The sequence below is a fragment of the Adiantum capillus-veneris genome, chromosome 23 (assembly GCF_014529385.1).
Source record: "Adiantum capillus-veneris isolate H3 chromosome 23, ASM1452938v2, whole genome shotgun sequence".
In the NCBI taxonomy this organism is placed as follows: Eukaryota; Viridiplantae; Streptophyta; class Polypodiopsida; order Polypodiales; family Pteridaceae; genus Adiantum; species Adiantum capillus-veneris.
Window position 1 is genome coordinate 66,012,990 of NC_140953.1, and position 17,701 is coordinate 66,030,690.

A 17,701-nucleotide genomic window follows, 5' to 3' on the forward strand; every position below is an offset into this window, starting at 1 on the left:
GAAGAAGGGAGTGGGAGAAGAGGAGGACCTTGTGGAAGGGAGGGTGGTTGCTAGAGGAGGAGATGGAGAAAGGGAGGGCGGTTAGAGGAGTAGATGGAGAGAGGAGGATGTTGGAGGAGGAGCAAGGGAAGAGGAGGAAGCACATGGGCGGTAAGAGGAGGAAGGGGAAGGCGGCCCTCAAACGAAAAAAATCTTTCTCTTTTGAGCTCGCTCGAAGACCTAACTTAGCAGGTACCAGCTAGAGCGAGGCAGGAGTGGGGTCAAGAGGAGATGTGTCCTTATTGAGATCCAACATGGACTCATGGTCCATTGCATTCACCTGAGCTTCCAATGACGAGGAAACAAGGTTAGGGTTGGGGAAGGCTTGATCCTATTGGGTAGGGGGGATGAACTCACCCTCATTGGAGTTGAAGGAATCAAAAATTCATCTTGGAGAGGTGGGAGGATGACGAAGTGATTGGCTTGTCTCCCCTTGTCCTTGATAGCTTGGGGCCAAGGTACCTTCTTGCCATTCACATTGCCTTGGCGACCTAGAGGAGACTGCTCAAAGGCTTGGGTCTTATCCCATGTCAATGAAGCAGCAAGGGCGCGAGTTGTGGGTAGAGCAGGGGAAGGGATAGAGACATGGGTTGCGATTGGGGCAGCCTCTAACGAAATGACCTTCAATTCCACAAAAGAAGGAGGACTAGGGGAGATACTTGTATTCAACCTTCTGCTCGAATACCTCCCCATCATCAATCAAAATCTCAACGCAGTCTTGCATGGGACCTCCTAGATCCATTTCAACAAGGGCCTGAGGGTGTTATACATGGTTGAACTCCCGCGTGGGCCTTCCTCCAATGACTCCAAAATCTCAACGCAGTCTTGCATGGGACCTCCTAGATCCATTTCAACAAGGACCTGAGGGTGCCATACATGGTTGAACTCCCGCGTGGGCCTTCCTCCAATGACTCTACCCACAAAGGAAATAAGTCTGAGATGCTGGTGAAGATGAAGGGGAAGTTTGGGAAGCTCAACCCATACCAAATAGTTCATGATGGCTAAAACAGACGGGTCAAACTACTTTTTCCACCTATAGAGCACCAAAAGAGAGTTGTGGATCATCCATTGGCCGTGACCCAAGATATCGAAGGCCATCGTCTCGTCTTTGAACAAAAAGAGGTAATGATTTTCAGGGAGGGCTTTGATGGACTCTACGACGGCCCCTCTAGTGTCCTAGTGATTCCTAATCTAGGTTTTGAGGACGTCAATAGGAGGGCGAGGGCCAGCCAACAGACCAATGACAGCTCGAGACTCAAGTTCAGCTTGAAGTTTACGAACCTGAGAAGCAAGTAGGGTGATGGAAGGCTTGCCTCTCGAACATGCTCCTGTAGCTCTAAGAGAATTTCCCGTGCCTTGTTTGCTGAGAAGCGAGGGGGTATGCTTTTCGTGTATTTCCACATCTTTGCCACGAGTTCGTGGATGCGTTCTTGTTGAGTCTTGAAGTGCACGAGCGAGAGGGTGGGTGAGTGTGTGCAGTGATGGAGAAGAGAGGAGAAGAGGAGACCTTGTGTTTGCAGGGACTAAAACTCACTCTCTACATGTGAGCCCCCTTATTCTATTATGTACATAATGAATAAGTATAGTGGGCAGGCGCCTGGCCTAACCGGCCACATGGGGCTTTACCCCAACAACCTCCCATGTAAAGGCCAATGTGACCGTGAGAGAGAAAACAAAACCTGTACAAGGCCATCACAAGTATGACCTCAGCCAACGCCCACTGGCTTACTGAATCTGTGTGCATCTAGCTCTAATCATAGAGAAAGTATAGAGCGATCGACACCATACTCCTCACAAAATCCGCACACATCCTACAGGTATCTACGCTGCAAAGTGCCCCTGCTCAAGGCCAACGTCAGTCACTGCACGACTAACTGCTCCCACTGCAAATGCACCTACCACAAATGTAATCTCGGGTCTCGAGACGAGTATCTCATACATGAGACTCCCAAATGCTGATGCAATCCTAGAAATATCTGCCAATTTGACCATCTCATTCAAATCTGGCTTAGAACTCCACTAGGAAAATCACCCTGACACCCGAACTCCGATCCCTAGAATCCATCGCATGCCACATGCACACCAAGAGCATCTGTCTATCCTGAACCCTGTGTGGCAAGAGCAACGCCTAGCTCTAACTCACACACATCAGCCTCTGGCGTAAGCATATCCATGAATGACTAAATCACGGCTGAATCCTCAACACTCAAGCCATCCATATCTGTCATCGTATCCACGAATGACATACCCTATTGCACAACTGTCTACACAACTGGCTCAACATGCTCACAAACCGGAGCATCATGCAATCTATCCACAAAGGAGACATGCCTCATCTCTCTGCATGACTGCGTACTCACGAAGACTGTGCCGTCTCGTACGTGACGTACTCGTATCGCATGAATCATGCCAACACTAGCACCTCTCGCTATGACTAGCTGTCCATGATGCAATCTAAACATGTGCTTATTCAGCACTACCTGGCATCCTCTGTCTCGTAATTGACTCATAGAGATCAAGCTCTGCGTCAAACCTGGCACATGGCATACATATCACAACACGTATGATGCACCCTTCGGCAACAATAGTATGACATCTCCTGCACCATCTATGTCATGCACTGAACCATCAGCTAGACACACACGTCCAAGCATACCACTAGCATATGTGCTAAACCACTCACGACTCGGCGTGACATGAAATCTAGCACTCGCATCTAGTATCCAATGCGAAGGTAATGTGTCGTCAAAAAACGATACAAGAAAGTCAAGAGTAAACATGGAAGCAAAGGCGACATCTTTGTCATGTGTAGCCACATACGTTGCATCTGCTTCCACATCATCCAAAGTGATAGCATCCCTCTTGTGCTGTCTCTTGCGTCGTTTCATCCGTCGAAAACAAAGCCTATGTACATGCCCTGTATGACCACAATGCCAACACACAACATCTCTATGTCTGCAAGATCGTCCTTTGACTGTAGTCAACTCTCTAGACTCATTTGTGCCAAAAGAATTGCACAATCTTTGCCATAACTCTCTAGCAGTACATGCATCCAAACCAATGCGATAGACAGACTCACCAAGGTATAACATGATCATTGAACGTGCAAGCTCATCCAAGTTCTCCCACTCATCGTCAGTCATAGACTCTGGCCTAGCATCCATGCCCTGTAGTGGTAACACTTGGCCCAACTGAGTCAATGCATCATGCATACCTGTTTTCCAATGCTCAAAGTTTGAACCATCAAACTTTGTATAGAAAAGCACAAACCCTGACAATGATGTACATGCCAAATCCATGGCGATAACCTTTGACAAGACCAAGCATAAATCGATAAACTGACAATAGCCAAAGCCTGGCTAACTCATACACCAAGTACTGTCAAAATACAACATAAGCTGGCATAAGTTGTCTAAGAGAAGTATCAACAAATATGGCGATCAATGTAACGAAACAAAATGAGAAAAAACACTCAAATGATGCCAAAAAACCCACTCTAATCCAAGAGCACTATGTGGTAATCGATGAAACTATCATCAACAATCTCCCTCTTGAAAAGATTACCACATATATGTCAAATGACGCAATTCGGTGAGCAAACACTCTCACAATGTGATGCCAAAACACTATGGCAAAGCAACCACTGAGTGCCAAATGTAATCAAAACACGATTATAAACCATGCACATAAACAAATAAACTCGCAAGAAAAATCCGGCAGAGTTTCAACAGTATTTGGCTATCCAACCATAAGAACCATACATGCCATAAACATGCTCAAAACCATGAGAAAATCATGCGCAAATCCACAATCAAGCATACATGAACTGCCCCAAAGTCTCAACTCCCTGTGTTGGAATTAGGGTTGCAGAGAAACACACACAGCTTGGAGAAGACGAAGGAAACTCAAAGCACACAGTAGAGAGTGTATAACTTGGTGTGCAATAAAAAGATAGATAGCCCTAGAGTGATGGGCGTATATACAATGCTCGGGGGAAAAAACCTCCTAAAGAGGGAAAAAGTGCCCCAACGGTCCTAGTGTGTTCACACACATCACTACCACATGTATATGGTAACAAATCCCCCCTAGAGTGATGCGGTGAACGAGAGCTGGCACATGAGTAAAGGGAAGTGCCATGCCCTAAGGACATGATCAGTCCACAAAGGGGAGTAAGCCCAAAGCTTTGTGGAAAGCTTCAAGCTTCTCACAAGACAATGCCTTTGTGAAAAGATTTGCAAGGTTGTCCTGTGTTGGCACATAAGCCAAGCTGATCTCTCCTACTGAGAGCCTCTCCCTGACATAGTGGTAATGCACCTCAATGTGCTTTGTGCGAGCATGAAAAACTGGGTTCCTCGCAACTGCCAATGCGCTTTGACTGTCAGTGTAGATAGTGTTGGCAGTCTCCTCACCAACACCCAAATCAGCCATAAGGGGTCTGAGCCATACACACTCAACCGTAGCTGTGAAGACTGCCCTGTACTCAGCCTCACAACTCGAAGTGGCCACAGTAGGTTGCTTCTTGCTCAACCATGATATACATGAACTGCCAAGCATGAAACAAAAACCACTTGTGGACACTCACGTGTCAAAACAACCAGCCCAATTTGAGTCCAAAAAAGCATGTAAGTCTGGCGGCAATGATCCCCCCTTGGGATAAAACAAGACAAGATGTAAAGTGCCACTAAGGTAGCGGAAAATCCTCTTGACTGGAAAAGAGGCATTGTTGGCACAAGTGACTGAATTCCCATGAGGGACAAACTCGAGAGAGGTAAACAATTCACGATGTGAGGTAATGTGCTTTGTAGCACCACTGTTGAAATACCACACATGTGAATCTGCAGCAACTGACAAGCATGCATCATGGACATCAGGATAGTAAGTGCACTCTGCGCTAAAAGCCCATTCTGCATCGACATCAGCATCACAGTCTCCTTTCACAGAAGACTCAACAATGGCTGCATTTGTAGTGGAACCAGCATTTGCAGTGGAACCACCCTCTTTCTTCTTAGCCTCTTTGGCCTTTAACTTAGGACACGACTTGATCAAGTGATCATTAGCTTTACAATAATGGCAACGCATCTTCTTTTTGCCCTTATCACCAGAATTGCCAGACGAAGTGCTGCCAGCAGAAGCATTAGGAACAGAATTTTTGCCACTCGCAGTAGAACCATAAGAAGTGGCTGCATTGCTGTTTACCACCCCTTCTTTGAGAAGCAATAAAAGCCTGTTCAACTGCAAGAAGCTGTCTTGTCTTGTTTTTTCTGGAAAGTGACTCTTGCAACAGCAATGTGCATAATGCATCAAACTTGACAACTTCAAGATTTCCTTGGGTTATCAATCTCCAAGTACTAGCAAAAGTCTGGTAGGAATCTGGTAAGGCATCAAGAACAGTCTGCACTAGGGAACTGTTTGAAATGACTTCACCTGTAGAAATGAGTTGCTCATTGATATCCTTGACACTAGCAAGGAAAGTGTCCATATCATCTTCCTCATGCATAATCTTTGACTCCAACTCTTTACGCAGCAAAGTAATTTTAGCCTCATTGCGACTTGCATAAAGACCAGCCAAAATATCTCAAGCCTGTTTTGCAGATTTTGCTGAACGGATGTGAGGAACAATGGTGCGCTTCACAGACAACGCAATCAATGCATGATCCTGCGCATCCTTTACATCCCAACGAGCTTGTTTTGCCGTAGGCAAAACAACTCTAACAGCAGCAATTCTTGTAGCAAGACCTGCAACATCCTCAACATCACCTACATCCTCAGAACCAGGACGTACATCAATGCCTTGCACAATGTTCCATACGCCCTTTGACACAAGAACATGTTGCATCATAGAAGCCCACATAGGGTAGTTGTCCCCATCCAACCTGTCCTTAGCAGCAAACATCTTGAACACATCTGTGTTGTTGTTGTCAGCCATGGTAAATGCTGCACTTGATGTGAAAACTGCCCGAAAATAGGAGAAATGGAGCGGAACAACACGTGCTATATAGCACAAACCGTAGAAGATTATAAGGCACCTGTTATGCAGAAAACGCACTGACAGAAATTTTGCACAAAATGACAAAATAGCCTGTGCAGTACTGCATGTAGTGGAAACGGAGGCCGAAATGAGCCCAAATCGAAAATCTGAGCAGACCAAGCTCTACGAGGCCTCTTGAAGTATTTGTCGACCTGCGAACGCTCACCAAAGCTCACTGAAATCGGAGAAAGTGAGCAGGCGTGTACTGGAGCAGCTGGCGACTAAGCCCGAGAGGACGCACCCTGCTCTGATACCAATTGTTGGAATTAGGGTTGCAGAGAAACACACACAGCTTGGAGAAGACGAAGGAAGTTCAAAGCGCACAGTAGAGAGTGTATAACTTGGTGTGCAATAAAAAGATAGATAGCCCTAGAGTGATGGGCGTATATACAATGCTCGGGGGAAAAAACCTCCTAAAGAGGGAAAAAGTGCCCCGGTGGTCCTAGTGTGTTCACACACATCACTACCACATGTATATGGTAACACCCTGAACTTGGAAAACAATCCTTTAATCCGAAACACAAAGTGTATCAACCACACTCTACAAGCGAGGCATGTACTAGCATAAACTTGGATACAAACCAACCAAAATATGGCACAAATTGATGCTCAAAACAATTGAAATTCAGTCCACATATGCCATTGCAAGACGAAGAATATTATCCGTCGAAAAGCGCACATCATGTGCATCCACATGGCACTATAAACGAGCATCAAGCATCTCTCTGCAAATCTGTGCAGCACACTTTCCGAAATCTGCTCAATCGCATAAGTCAATGCACATACTCTGTGATTAATCCACTCTCGAATCCTGAGAGTCCACAAGAATGCATACATCCACACAGTATTCTCAATGCATGCGCATAAACATGTTGAAATTCTCAACCCACACTCTTTTCAATGAGAGCTCAATCCGAGCTCTCCGAATGTAGCAAATCACCACAATAGACATACATAGTCTTCAACTTTCCGAATACCCTGCAGCCGGTCAACCCATATCTCCCAAACCGCTCAGAATTTACAGAAACTTCCTTCTGCAAAGTTAAAACCGCGCAAAAAACGGTTGGGAGACATGGGAATGGACCTGAAATGTGCTGTTTTTACAAGTTGAAACAGATCTGTAAAAATCTGCAACTGTGTATCCTAAACGTGTAGGCAGTCTGAGTGACATATCTCAAAATTGGTAAAGATTTTGAGAAAACTATGTATTGAAGAGGTCGAAAAACCGGTCGTGAAGAGTAGGAATCGGCTTGAATGAAGACGTTTTGAGAGGCCAAAATAGATCTGCAAAAACGTGTTGCAGTTTTTGCTGCTTCTCTGCCTGCTTCCCGTTGAGCTCCAATGGTGCTCCCAATCCCTGAGCTCTGATACCAGTTGAAGTGCGCGAGCGAGAGCGTGTGTGAGTGTGTGCAACGATGGAGAAGAGAGGATACCTTGTGTTTGCATGAGCTAAAACTCACTCTCTACATGTGAGCCCCCTTATTCTATTATGTACATAATGAATAAGTATAGTGGACGGGCACCTGGCCTAACCGGCCACATGGGGCTTTACCCCAACAGGTCTTGGGGAGTCGGCATCCCTTTTTGCTGGGCTGAGGGGGAGGGTGATGAAGACGTCTTGTTGGGGCTAGGGGGAGGGTGATGAAGAAACTGCTGTAGAGGGGCTTGGAGGTGCTCCACCTGGGATGGGGTGAGAGGCTCTGTGGGGGGGAGGGGGGGGGGAAGCCATCATGGGTGACAACGGGGTAGCTACGTTACTCATGATGATGTGAGGCAAGGGATTGGACGCATCCCAAGCATTAGTCGAAGCAGGGGCCGTGGGGTGAGCAAGAGGGCCTAGGAACCAGGGAAGGGCATCTTCCCTAGGCAGAGAGGCCTATAAGATCTCTTGGTCGTCATGAGAGCTCTCAACCCTCCCCTTCACATTGCTACATTTTCTTTTTTATTTTTTTTAAAACATTTTCTTCTCTTTAAAGTGTCCATTTTTTTTTCTTTTTTTGTCGCCATTACCCTTAGAGTAGGAGTTGAAACTATTATTATCATGACCATCCCTCTCAAACAAGATACATGATCAGTTTTTGGCGCTGTCTCCGTGACTTATAATATAAGAACAGATGCGCCCACTGCACAGGCTTCACGTCGAGTCCTCTGCTGGAGCTCCCTTGAGAAGCGGGAGCAAAGCCGGTGGAGGGCCGCAGCAATGGTGGAGGCCCTCCGTGAGCTCTCTTCTTCTGTGGGTACACTGTCTGGGGCTTGCCTGCTCTGTTTTAGTACTGGCGTGGGTCCTGCGCTTCCGTGGAGGCCTTCCCTTCCTTGCTCACAATCCTTCCCTTGCCGATCACAACGATTTGATTTTCAATGTGAGCCCCTCTTGAAGCCCCCCCCTCCCCCCACCCAAAGAGAGAGAGAGAGAGAGAGAGAGAGAGAGAGAGAGTTTGTACGGCATCAAGTTTCAACTTATCAGAAATCGATTGTGATTTGAGAAAAGGGAACAGCTGAAGCCGGTTGTTGGCCTAAGTGTAACTGGTGAAACAAAGCTCTCCTCTGTGGGAGAAGACAATCATATTTGTATGCAGTGATATGGGAAATCCTCAGATGCCTGGACTCTTGAGTGCATTTGCAACATTAGTTCTTATGGCTAAGGGACATGAATCTCTTCAAAGAGTTGCTAATAGAAATCTGGAACCTGTTCCACGAGAAGATCTATGACCTGTTGTTGGGTAGGAACAGCCCAAAACATTTCCTTATCAACTTCAACTGACCGATTGCCATGTTAATTGATTTGTGCCACCAACTGCACTGTAAACACTCAATTCAGCTTGGCTAGTACTATCCAACACGAGACTTTTGTAGAAGAGAAGGGAAGTGAAGTTGTAACTTTGTAGGGACTATCTCAAGAGAGCTCAAAGATCTATATGACGCATGAGAAGATAAGTTTTAACACCATAGAAACATTCACAAGAGACCTCAACCGACGAGCTTTGAACTCAAGACTTATTCAAGTGGGAGCTAGATAACCTTGGGTGATAGAAAAATTGTTCCAGTTTTTCTTCTTATTTTCACACACAACCACCCACCGACCCACCCATGAGAGGAGAAGAATGTCACAGGACCATTTTGAATTTACCTCAAAGATCTATCCGATGAGTCTTGAACTCAAGACTTGTTCAAGAGGGAACAAGAGTAACTTCTAGTTCTCTCTCTCTTTCTCTCTCTCTCCCTTTGCAAGAAAAGAAGGGTTTGTGCCCTTTTGGATGACATAATCAGATTACAAAGCGTGAAGGCATCACAAGAAAAGCTTGTTATATGCAGCGGAAGTGAATGATGGTGTAAGCTCAGGACGAGTGATTAGTGAGTGCTCAAGGTTCCTTTTACTTAGAGGAAGGGAGAGCCTTCCTTAGAGAGAGAATGTGCAATGAATAGCGCAGAGAGAGAGAGAGAGAGAGAGAGAGAGAGAGAGAGAGAGAGAGAGAGAGAGAGATGACACCAAATGGGGTCCCAAACCCCCCTCGTAGGGCCCTGCTCTCCATTGCTAGAGAGGTATTTGCTTTACATTGCACAAGTTGTTTGGTACAATGGTTCTAGATGCTGTGGTACTTGACGACGACGAGGTCGAGGCTAAGCTTTGAATCTGTTGAAACTGAAAACGCTAGGGATGCTAATGAGATCTGGGTTGTGCGGCGAAGCTAAGGGGCTGATCTGTCGTCGGGAATGACGATGAAGGCTGAAAACTGAAAACGCTGACCTTGTCACGATAAGAAGATTGACTGCGGCGAAGAAAGGCTGATTTGATGAGGTTCTGTGGCAGTACGCTGATGGTGAACAAAAACACTGCTGGCTGAAAACGCTGATGTCCTAAAACGTTGGTGGTCTTGCTGAGAAAACGCTAGAAGAAGCTGGTCATGCGGGTACGGCTTGGTACAGTTGGGGCTCTTACTCCTCTGTGCCTTTTGCCTTCAACTAGCGCCCAATGGGTTTCTTTTATAGATCCTTTAGCCATTGGCCCTACCTGCATTCCAACAAGGGTAAAGGAAAAGTCACTTATCAATAAAATGTTTGCTCAGAGGTGGTTCTGTCACAAGCTTGGACACCCCAAGTCGAGAATCGGGCACGACACATGAGAGAATGAGAATAACCTAAAATACTTCACAACTTCAAAATTTAAGTCGACACGGCCCGGCGTAATTCTGTGCCTAGAGGTGTTGGCCCCAAAACTTGGCGCCTCTTTCGGTATTTCTTTATTATATATGCTTGAGCAAAGCACAACACTCGAGGGGTCCTTTGCTCTCAAACTCTGCGTCTAGATGCCTAAAGAGTGAGGCCCCAAAGGGTTTATTTATTCTTACAAGGGTTGCCTCAAAAGTAGAGCCCAAAAAGCTATTCAACTCAAAAGCAGTCAATGCAAAAAGCATCTGGTCTAAAATCTGCCCCAAAAATCAGTTTGCACAACATGCGGAAATCCGTGCGGGCTGCCACGTTAGCACTTGTCAACGCAAATCATAGAAGTCCGTAGCGTCCGTCACGTCAGCGTGAATTTCAGGAGTTCCATACTGTTGCCCTGTTGCATCTGTTTGTCTGTCCGTACAGTTTTTTGCCACGTCATCCTACTCTGTCCACGAGTTGTCATGCAACGTCATCATTTTGTGACATACCCCCCTCATGAAAGAACTGTAATCGCCCTCGATTATGTCTGCAAAATCAGACGTAAGCCTTAAACTAGTTCAATAGATGCTGACTCTAAGTACTGACGAACTAGACGACACAAATCCAACACTTGTACAAAGACGACAGTCACATCGCATCACATTCAGATCATATCACATAGAGGTGTAAGGTGCAACAGAATGAATGATGAACTTTGCTCAAGATGAGTGCTCTGAACTGTATTGTACAAAGACAACAGTCACATCAAATCACATTCAGATCATACCACATAGAGTCTAGGTGTAAGGTGCAGCGGAATGAATGATGAACTTTGCTCAAGATGTGTGCTCCGAAATGTAAGGTGCAGTGGAATGAATGATGAACTTTGCTCAAGATTGAGTGCTCCGAACTGTGCTCAAGGTTCCTTTTACTTATGGAAGGGAGAGCCTTCCGTTCTTAATGAGAGAGTGCAATGGACACAACAAAAGTGAATGGACACTGTGCGTGAAGGTGTATGAGACTGAGAGATAGAGAGAGAAGAGAATACGACACTAGAGACGTAAAACCCTCCTCCGAAGGTCCGACTCGTTGGTGAGAGTGGTCTACTATTGATTGCACAATCTGGTACAAAAGTGGATGACTGATAACTGATGCAAGTCTAGGGGCTATGTCGATGTCGACGACGTGGGCGACGAGACCGACTCTATGGCTGAAAAACTGAGTGCTTGCTCTGCTGTCCAAAAACGCCAAAAGGGCTGAAATCTGATGATGCAAAAACGCTGGTTTTAGGCTGAGATATGCTCTCCAAAACGCTGGTTTAGGTTGCAAGAAAAACGCTGAGGCTATATGCTTGCTGAATTCGCTGGTTATAAGCGCTGCACTGAGGCTGAAAAACGATGCAGGCTGAGGCTTAAAATGCTGATTTGCTGTAGGGTAAAACGCTGATCTGCTGTGGTGTATGGTGATGATACCGAGTGCTGAAAACGCCAAGATGCTGGAGCTTATGCGATGATGGCTGGATGCTCAAAAACGCCAGGGAGATGGTGGTCGAATGCTGGCCTTGCTTGGAGGAAATCGCCACCCAACGGAAGGAGTCTTGCTTGAGAGAGAGAGGGGGGAACGTGTTGCCCTTGGCCTGTGTTCTCCTTGCTCTTCTGCCAAATAGTGCTAGCCTAGGTTTACTTATATATTATCTTACCCAAATTGCCCTACTCAGTTCCCAACAAAAGTCACTTAAAATAATAAGTGAAAAATATCAAAATAGGGAAAATAGGTTTAATGCACTGGAAAATGCTCTTGATGGATTCTGTTGGATTTTGATGATAATGCTGATGATCATGCTGTGTGAAACCTGAGGATATGCATCTACTCTAAGTGCCTGGGCATGCACGGTCTGCGAATAGACTCACAAAAGTGCCAGAACACTTCCTAAGCTAGACTAACTAGACTGACTGAACCCTTGTCGTGCTGTAGCTTGTCCACGGACACATAGGGTTGGATGTGTCACGTGACACTAGGACCATGATTCCTGGCAATGTATTTAGCAATCGCATCTAGATCCATCGCGAACCTCATTGATGTCCGATTAACTAATCCCATATTGCGATCATGTCCATAGATTTTGTTTTGATCTAGGATCATGATTCTTGGCAACGTATTTAGTAATGCATCTAGATCCATCCCGGATCTCACTGATGTTGGATTAACTAATCCCATATTGCGATCATGTCCATAGATTTCCGAGATCGAAATGCTGTAGTCATTTGGTCAATCATTCCATCTGCACTCAAACACTGTTTGTAACAGGCTTGGACACCCAAGTTGGAAATCCGACACGACACACGAGAGAATCACTGAAAATACTTCACAACTTTATCACACTTAAAAGTAGGCTCGATATGGTCTGACGTAGTTCCGTGCCCAGAGGTATTGGCCCCAAAATCTGGCGCCCCTTTCGGTATTGCTTTTTATATTAATGCTTCAGCAAAGTACAACGCCCAAGGGGACCTCTACTCTTAGACTCTGTGTCCAGATGGTCTGAAGAGTGAGGCTTATTTATTCTTACAGGGTGTGCTTTAAAAGCAAAGTCCCAAAAGCATCAAGTCCCAAAGCAATCGGTCAAAAAGTTGCCAATAAAAGATTTCAGCGCAAAAAGTGAAATTCCGTATAGCCAACTGTTAGTGTGTTTTACGGGTTTCTGCCACGTCATTCGTTGTGTCCGGGCAGTACTGCCACGTCATCATTTTGTGACAATGTCATGTGCGAGTAATCATTTATGAGGATCCCAATCCATCAATCACAGAATGAGTTCATATTGAACTGAGTGGTTCAATCATTCAGCTCTAGTTGTGTGGCCATCTCATCCCGCTGGAACTCTTGATGTGCTCATGACAAGTGGGGAACCTGGACAAGTGGGGTAGCAAGGGACACACATACACCGGCTGGCAGCACCCCGCGGAGATAGGCTAACGTGGCAGATTTCGGAAATTGCGCCAGAAATTCCGTTGACAAGTTGACGTGGTTGAGTGTACGGAATTCCGTGATTTACGGGCAGGCTGTACGGAAAGCTGCTTTTGCACAGCTCAATTCTACGCAAGCCATTTTTGAGAGGATTTTGGAACCTTGCTTTATTTTTAAGTTGATTTTTAAAAGAAGCTTTTGATTTTGAAGCTTTTGGGGCTCTGCTTTTAGCATCCCTTGTAACCTTTATAATGAACCCAAGGGGGGACTCCCTCTGCAGAGCATGTGGACGCAGAGTCTGAGAGAGAGCACCCGTGGGAGTTGTATCTTGCTCGAATATTAATATAAAAAGAAATAAACTGACAAAACAGACAGAGGCCATAAATTGTCTCAGCAGGCACTAGGAACACACATCTAGCACATGTACCAATCGACAGTCACATCACAGGACATCACTTGACATCACAGGACAAAGCACATTCAAAATTCATTCGGATCTCAGACCATGATTTATCGGCAACGTATTTAGCAATCGCATCTAGATCCACGCAGGACCTCATAGATACTCGATTAACTAATCCATAGTGCAATCACGTCTATCGAGATCCTTCGGACCGAAATGCTGCAATCATTTCGTCTATCAGTTCCTGCACTTAAACAAATCAAGCACAAGTCAGTATCATGTTCGGGAATTCCAGTTCATAAAGTCATACAGTAGAATACTGTTAGCTCACAGTATCCCTGAAACTCAGAAGAGACATCAGTGACTTTAGTATCAAAATCGAGGCAATTTGTTGACAAAGGAGCGGAGCGACTCCCCTCTTGTGCATACCCGCTGCACCAGATTCCGCCCAAGCTGAGGTCGGGGTTCCATTTAGAATAGACTATGCTAAACTAAATGCTTCAAGGTAAAGATTCACAATCTGAGGAGTATCTGCCAAGTCCCCCTCCTCCATTCACTTCGCATCCAACGCATCCAATGCGGAGTAGGTCTTGAATTTAACCAAGAACTGTCATGTCGCTTTACCTTCTATCTTTTTGTGCCAATATCTGTTCTGAAATGAGTATGTGCTCGTATTCCTCCACTTCGGGTTGCTCACTTGGCTCCCCATCATCGGGCACATCACCTTTAAAAGGCTTCAAGAGACTCACATGAAAACATTTGAAGTCTCCAAGTGTCGAGCAGCTTCAGTCTAAAGGGGACATCATTTATCTTTTCGGAAATCTGGAAAGGTTCATAGTATCTCATGCTAAGCTTTCAAGAAAGCCGCTCCTTTCCCCTTTTCTTTGTCAGGCGTGCCTTCTCAAAAAGTAAGAGCACCCAATCGTTCTCCTTCAATCTCAAATCGTGACGATGTATATCTGCCGTCTTTTTCTGAGATTTCTGCAAACCCTTCCGGACCAAGTCCAAGTCCCTCGTGAACTGGTCGGCTTCAAAGAAAAATCTTGGCTTTCGTGCTAAGGAAGGGTGGAACCTTCGTAGCAAATTCAATAATCTCAAATGGCACCCTCCCCATCAAAGAGTTAATCGTGTTTTTGTAGGCATATTCCACCAAAGGTAAAAACCCTTTTTCCATGAAGTCGTCAGATTCAAAGAAGAAGACTTCAACAAACTCAGTACCACTGAATTAGCAATCTCTAATTGCCCGTCAGTCTGCGGGTGGAACGATGACGAGAAGTGCAATCATGTGCCAATGTTCTCCCACATAGCCTACCAAAAGAAACTCGTGAATCTGGGGTCTCTGTCGGAGACAATCGTCTCAGGCATGCCATGTAATCTGAATATCTGGGCAATAAACAATTGTGCCCATGCTGGGTTTTCGGGAGATCAAAAATGAAATCCATTGCAATACTTTTCCAGGGGTGGGTGGTCTGGGTAAAGGTCGTAACAATCCCTGTGCTTTATGCCTGTAACAAACTGGTGACGTGTCAAAGCCTAAAGAATGGAGTCAACGTACAGATGTGGCCGAGGGGCCTAAACCCTAATTTTGGAAACTCTAATTGTTGAAACCCTAATTCTGAAAACCCTAACCCTAAAATTGCAGAAACCCTAACCCTAACCCTAAGGGCAGCAGGCTGATTTCCGAAATTTGCGTTGGTTGATGACGTGGCAAGCTGTACGGATTTCCGTGATTTATGCTGGCAGCTTTTTGGATTTGCTTTTGGACTAGAAGCTTTTGAGTTTTAAAAGCTTTTTATTGTAACTGCTTTTTAGGCCAAGGGCCTTTAAATATGAGGCTAGGGCTTATTCTTTGGCATGCTTCAGTACGAAGGTGCAGAGTCTGAAGTACCGGCTTGTACTTTGATGATGCAATACAAAGAAATACCGAAAGGGGCGCCAAGGTTTGGGGCCAATACTCTCTGGGGTGGAATTCCGCCACTCCGTGCCGCGTGTCGTCTCTCTCTCTCTCTCTCTCTTTCAGTTCAGTTGTTATTGAAGTGCTAAATGTTTGTTCAGTCTGCTCTTCTCTATTGGCACGTGGTGCCCGCCTTGTGACAGTGGTATCAGAGCATTAGGCGTGTGCTTTTCTGAAAGCATACCGGTCCCACAAAAGAGCAGACAAAGCTTTATTCGAGGATATCTTCGTCCTCCAACCCGGACTTACCAGCCACTCCCACCCTTACTTCATCGCGCATCGGGCGCGCTCCCGTCTTCACCGCAGTGTCTTACAGGGCATAAGCCAATTAAGAACCGAATACTTGGAATTCATGGATTCAGCAGAATATTTGCAGCTCCTGCTCAACGAACTCCAAGACATTCTTTCGCGGCATCCTCAGCAGAATCTTCCGATGCTGCAAAGTTTTCAACAATTTTTGAACTACATGTTACCCCCTCTGATGCCCCAGGTGGTACCCCTCCTCTGGCACCAGAAAGTACGAGAGCTTCTAACCGGCAACCTTCTCAGCCGTCTGTTCCAATCGGGGGAGTCTTCAGGAATATGGTGCAGCCATCTGACCCTGATCCAGTGCAACCGCCTTTGCCACCGCCATTGCCCCCACCTCCACCACCACCGCCACCAGGGTACAATGGTTGGAGCCCATATGGATACCCTTATTATCCATACTCGGGATATGCGCCTTACCAACCCAAAGATTTCAAGGATGGTGGCACGACAGTCAAATTTTTCACTTTTTCTGGGGTGAAAGATCGCAAGAAAGCATTGCAGTACCTACAGCAATTCGACAACATCTATGCTTTGGGGAACTATACAGAAGAATCCAAGATTTCTCGAGCAGCGGGATTTCTTAAAGACAATGCTATGCAATGGTGGAGTTCAATCGTGACACAACAACATGCTCCAAGGACCTGGCAAGCTTTCAAGACAGTTTTTGCACGTAGTTACATGACTTCAATGTTTGAAGTCCAGATTTTGGCAGAGTGGGGCAACTTGAAAATGCTTGCCACCGAAACCATGGACGAATATAACCAAAGGTTTCTCGACGTATACCTTCCGGTGTCCTTTTTTAGATCTGTTCCCTTGGAGGCCCAGTGCGAGCGATACACCATTGGACTACCATCACCATTGCAAGAATATTGTCTATCCAAGCAAGTCTCTACCATGCAAGAACTTATGGACCATGCGGCGGTCGGCTACAAACTGATGAAGGGAAAGCTAGAGTTTACCACAGAAGAATCTCCGGCCGCTAACCACAACTCTCGGCAACAACGAACAAATTCTCGAGAGTCTCGTGAAAGTCAACCACAAAGGCCTCGTTTGACACCTCAACAATGAGACACCTTACTACAAGAAGGCCGATGTTTTGGATGCTTTCAAACAGGACATAACTATTTTGGTTGTTCCCAACGCACTGATAGACCTGCGGAGCTGACTCCCGCGTCGACGGTCGACAGAAACCCAAGACCATCTCCAGCCAAACGAGCTAAACCGGCCATTGGATTAGTACCTGACATCTATGGCATACGCCTTGAAAGTACAAATGGATTGTGTCGAGCATATGGCAAAGTCAACGGTTTGAAAGCCCTAATTTTCTTTGACCCAGGAGCTACAGAGAACTTTATCCATCCACAATTCTTGAAGCAGATGGACTTTGATTATGATGCAGAGGGTGGAGAAATTGAAGCTGAGCTAGCCACAGGGCAAACTCAGAAAGTGGTACCACTCATTGGTGCTCTTCCAGTGACTATCCAAGATTATCATGGAAAAGCCGATTTCCACATTATGAAGTTGGGCAATTGTGACGTTCTATTAGGCATGCCTTGGCATGACAAGAATGATGCGACTCTCCAAGTTCGGAACCGAACCATCACCGTGATGCAAAAGGGCAAGCCAGTCGTCCTCAAAGTTCGGTTGTCCGAACAAAACCTTGAATGAACTCTCTAGTTGTTCTATAGTTAGATACTTTTGAACTTTGTTTGAGAAAGTATTGTTTGAATCTTTGTTTGAAATTTGTTTGAAATGGATGGTATCTATTTTGAACCTGTCTTGGTGCCGATTTGAATTGTTCGACTCTGGTTTGATACTGGTTTCAATGATTGGTGATTTTACTCCCGGGTGGAGAAGTGAGAAA

At 45.7% G+C, this 17,701-nt stretch overlaps 1 protein-coding gene across 1 annotated transcript in view; it reads left to right on the forward strand.

The window, feature by feature from the left end:
• The first annotated feature begins 8,143 nt into the window (after positions 1–8,143).
• The window catches only part of LOC147427896 (transmembrane ascorbate ferrireductase 2-like), a 68,950-nt gene continuing 59,392 nt past the window's right edge, over positions 8,144–17,701 (forward strand). Inside the window, exon 1 of the mRNA XM_086496537.1 lies at positions 8,144–8,427. Coding sequence (XP_086352663.1) covers positions 8,182–8,427 — 246 coding nt within the window. The 5' untranslated portion in view covers positions 8,144–8,181. The remainder of the gene's footprint in view (positions 8,428–17,701) is intronic.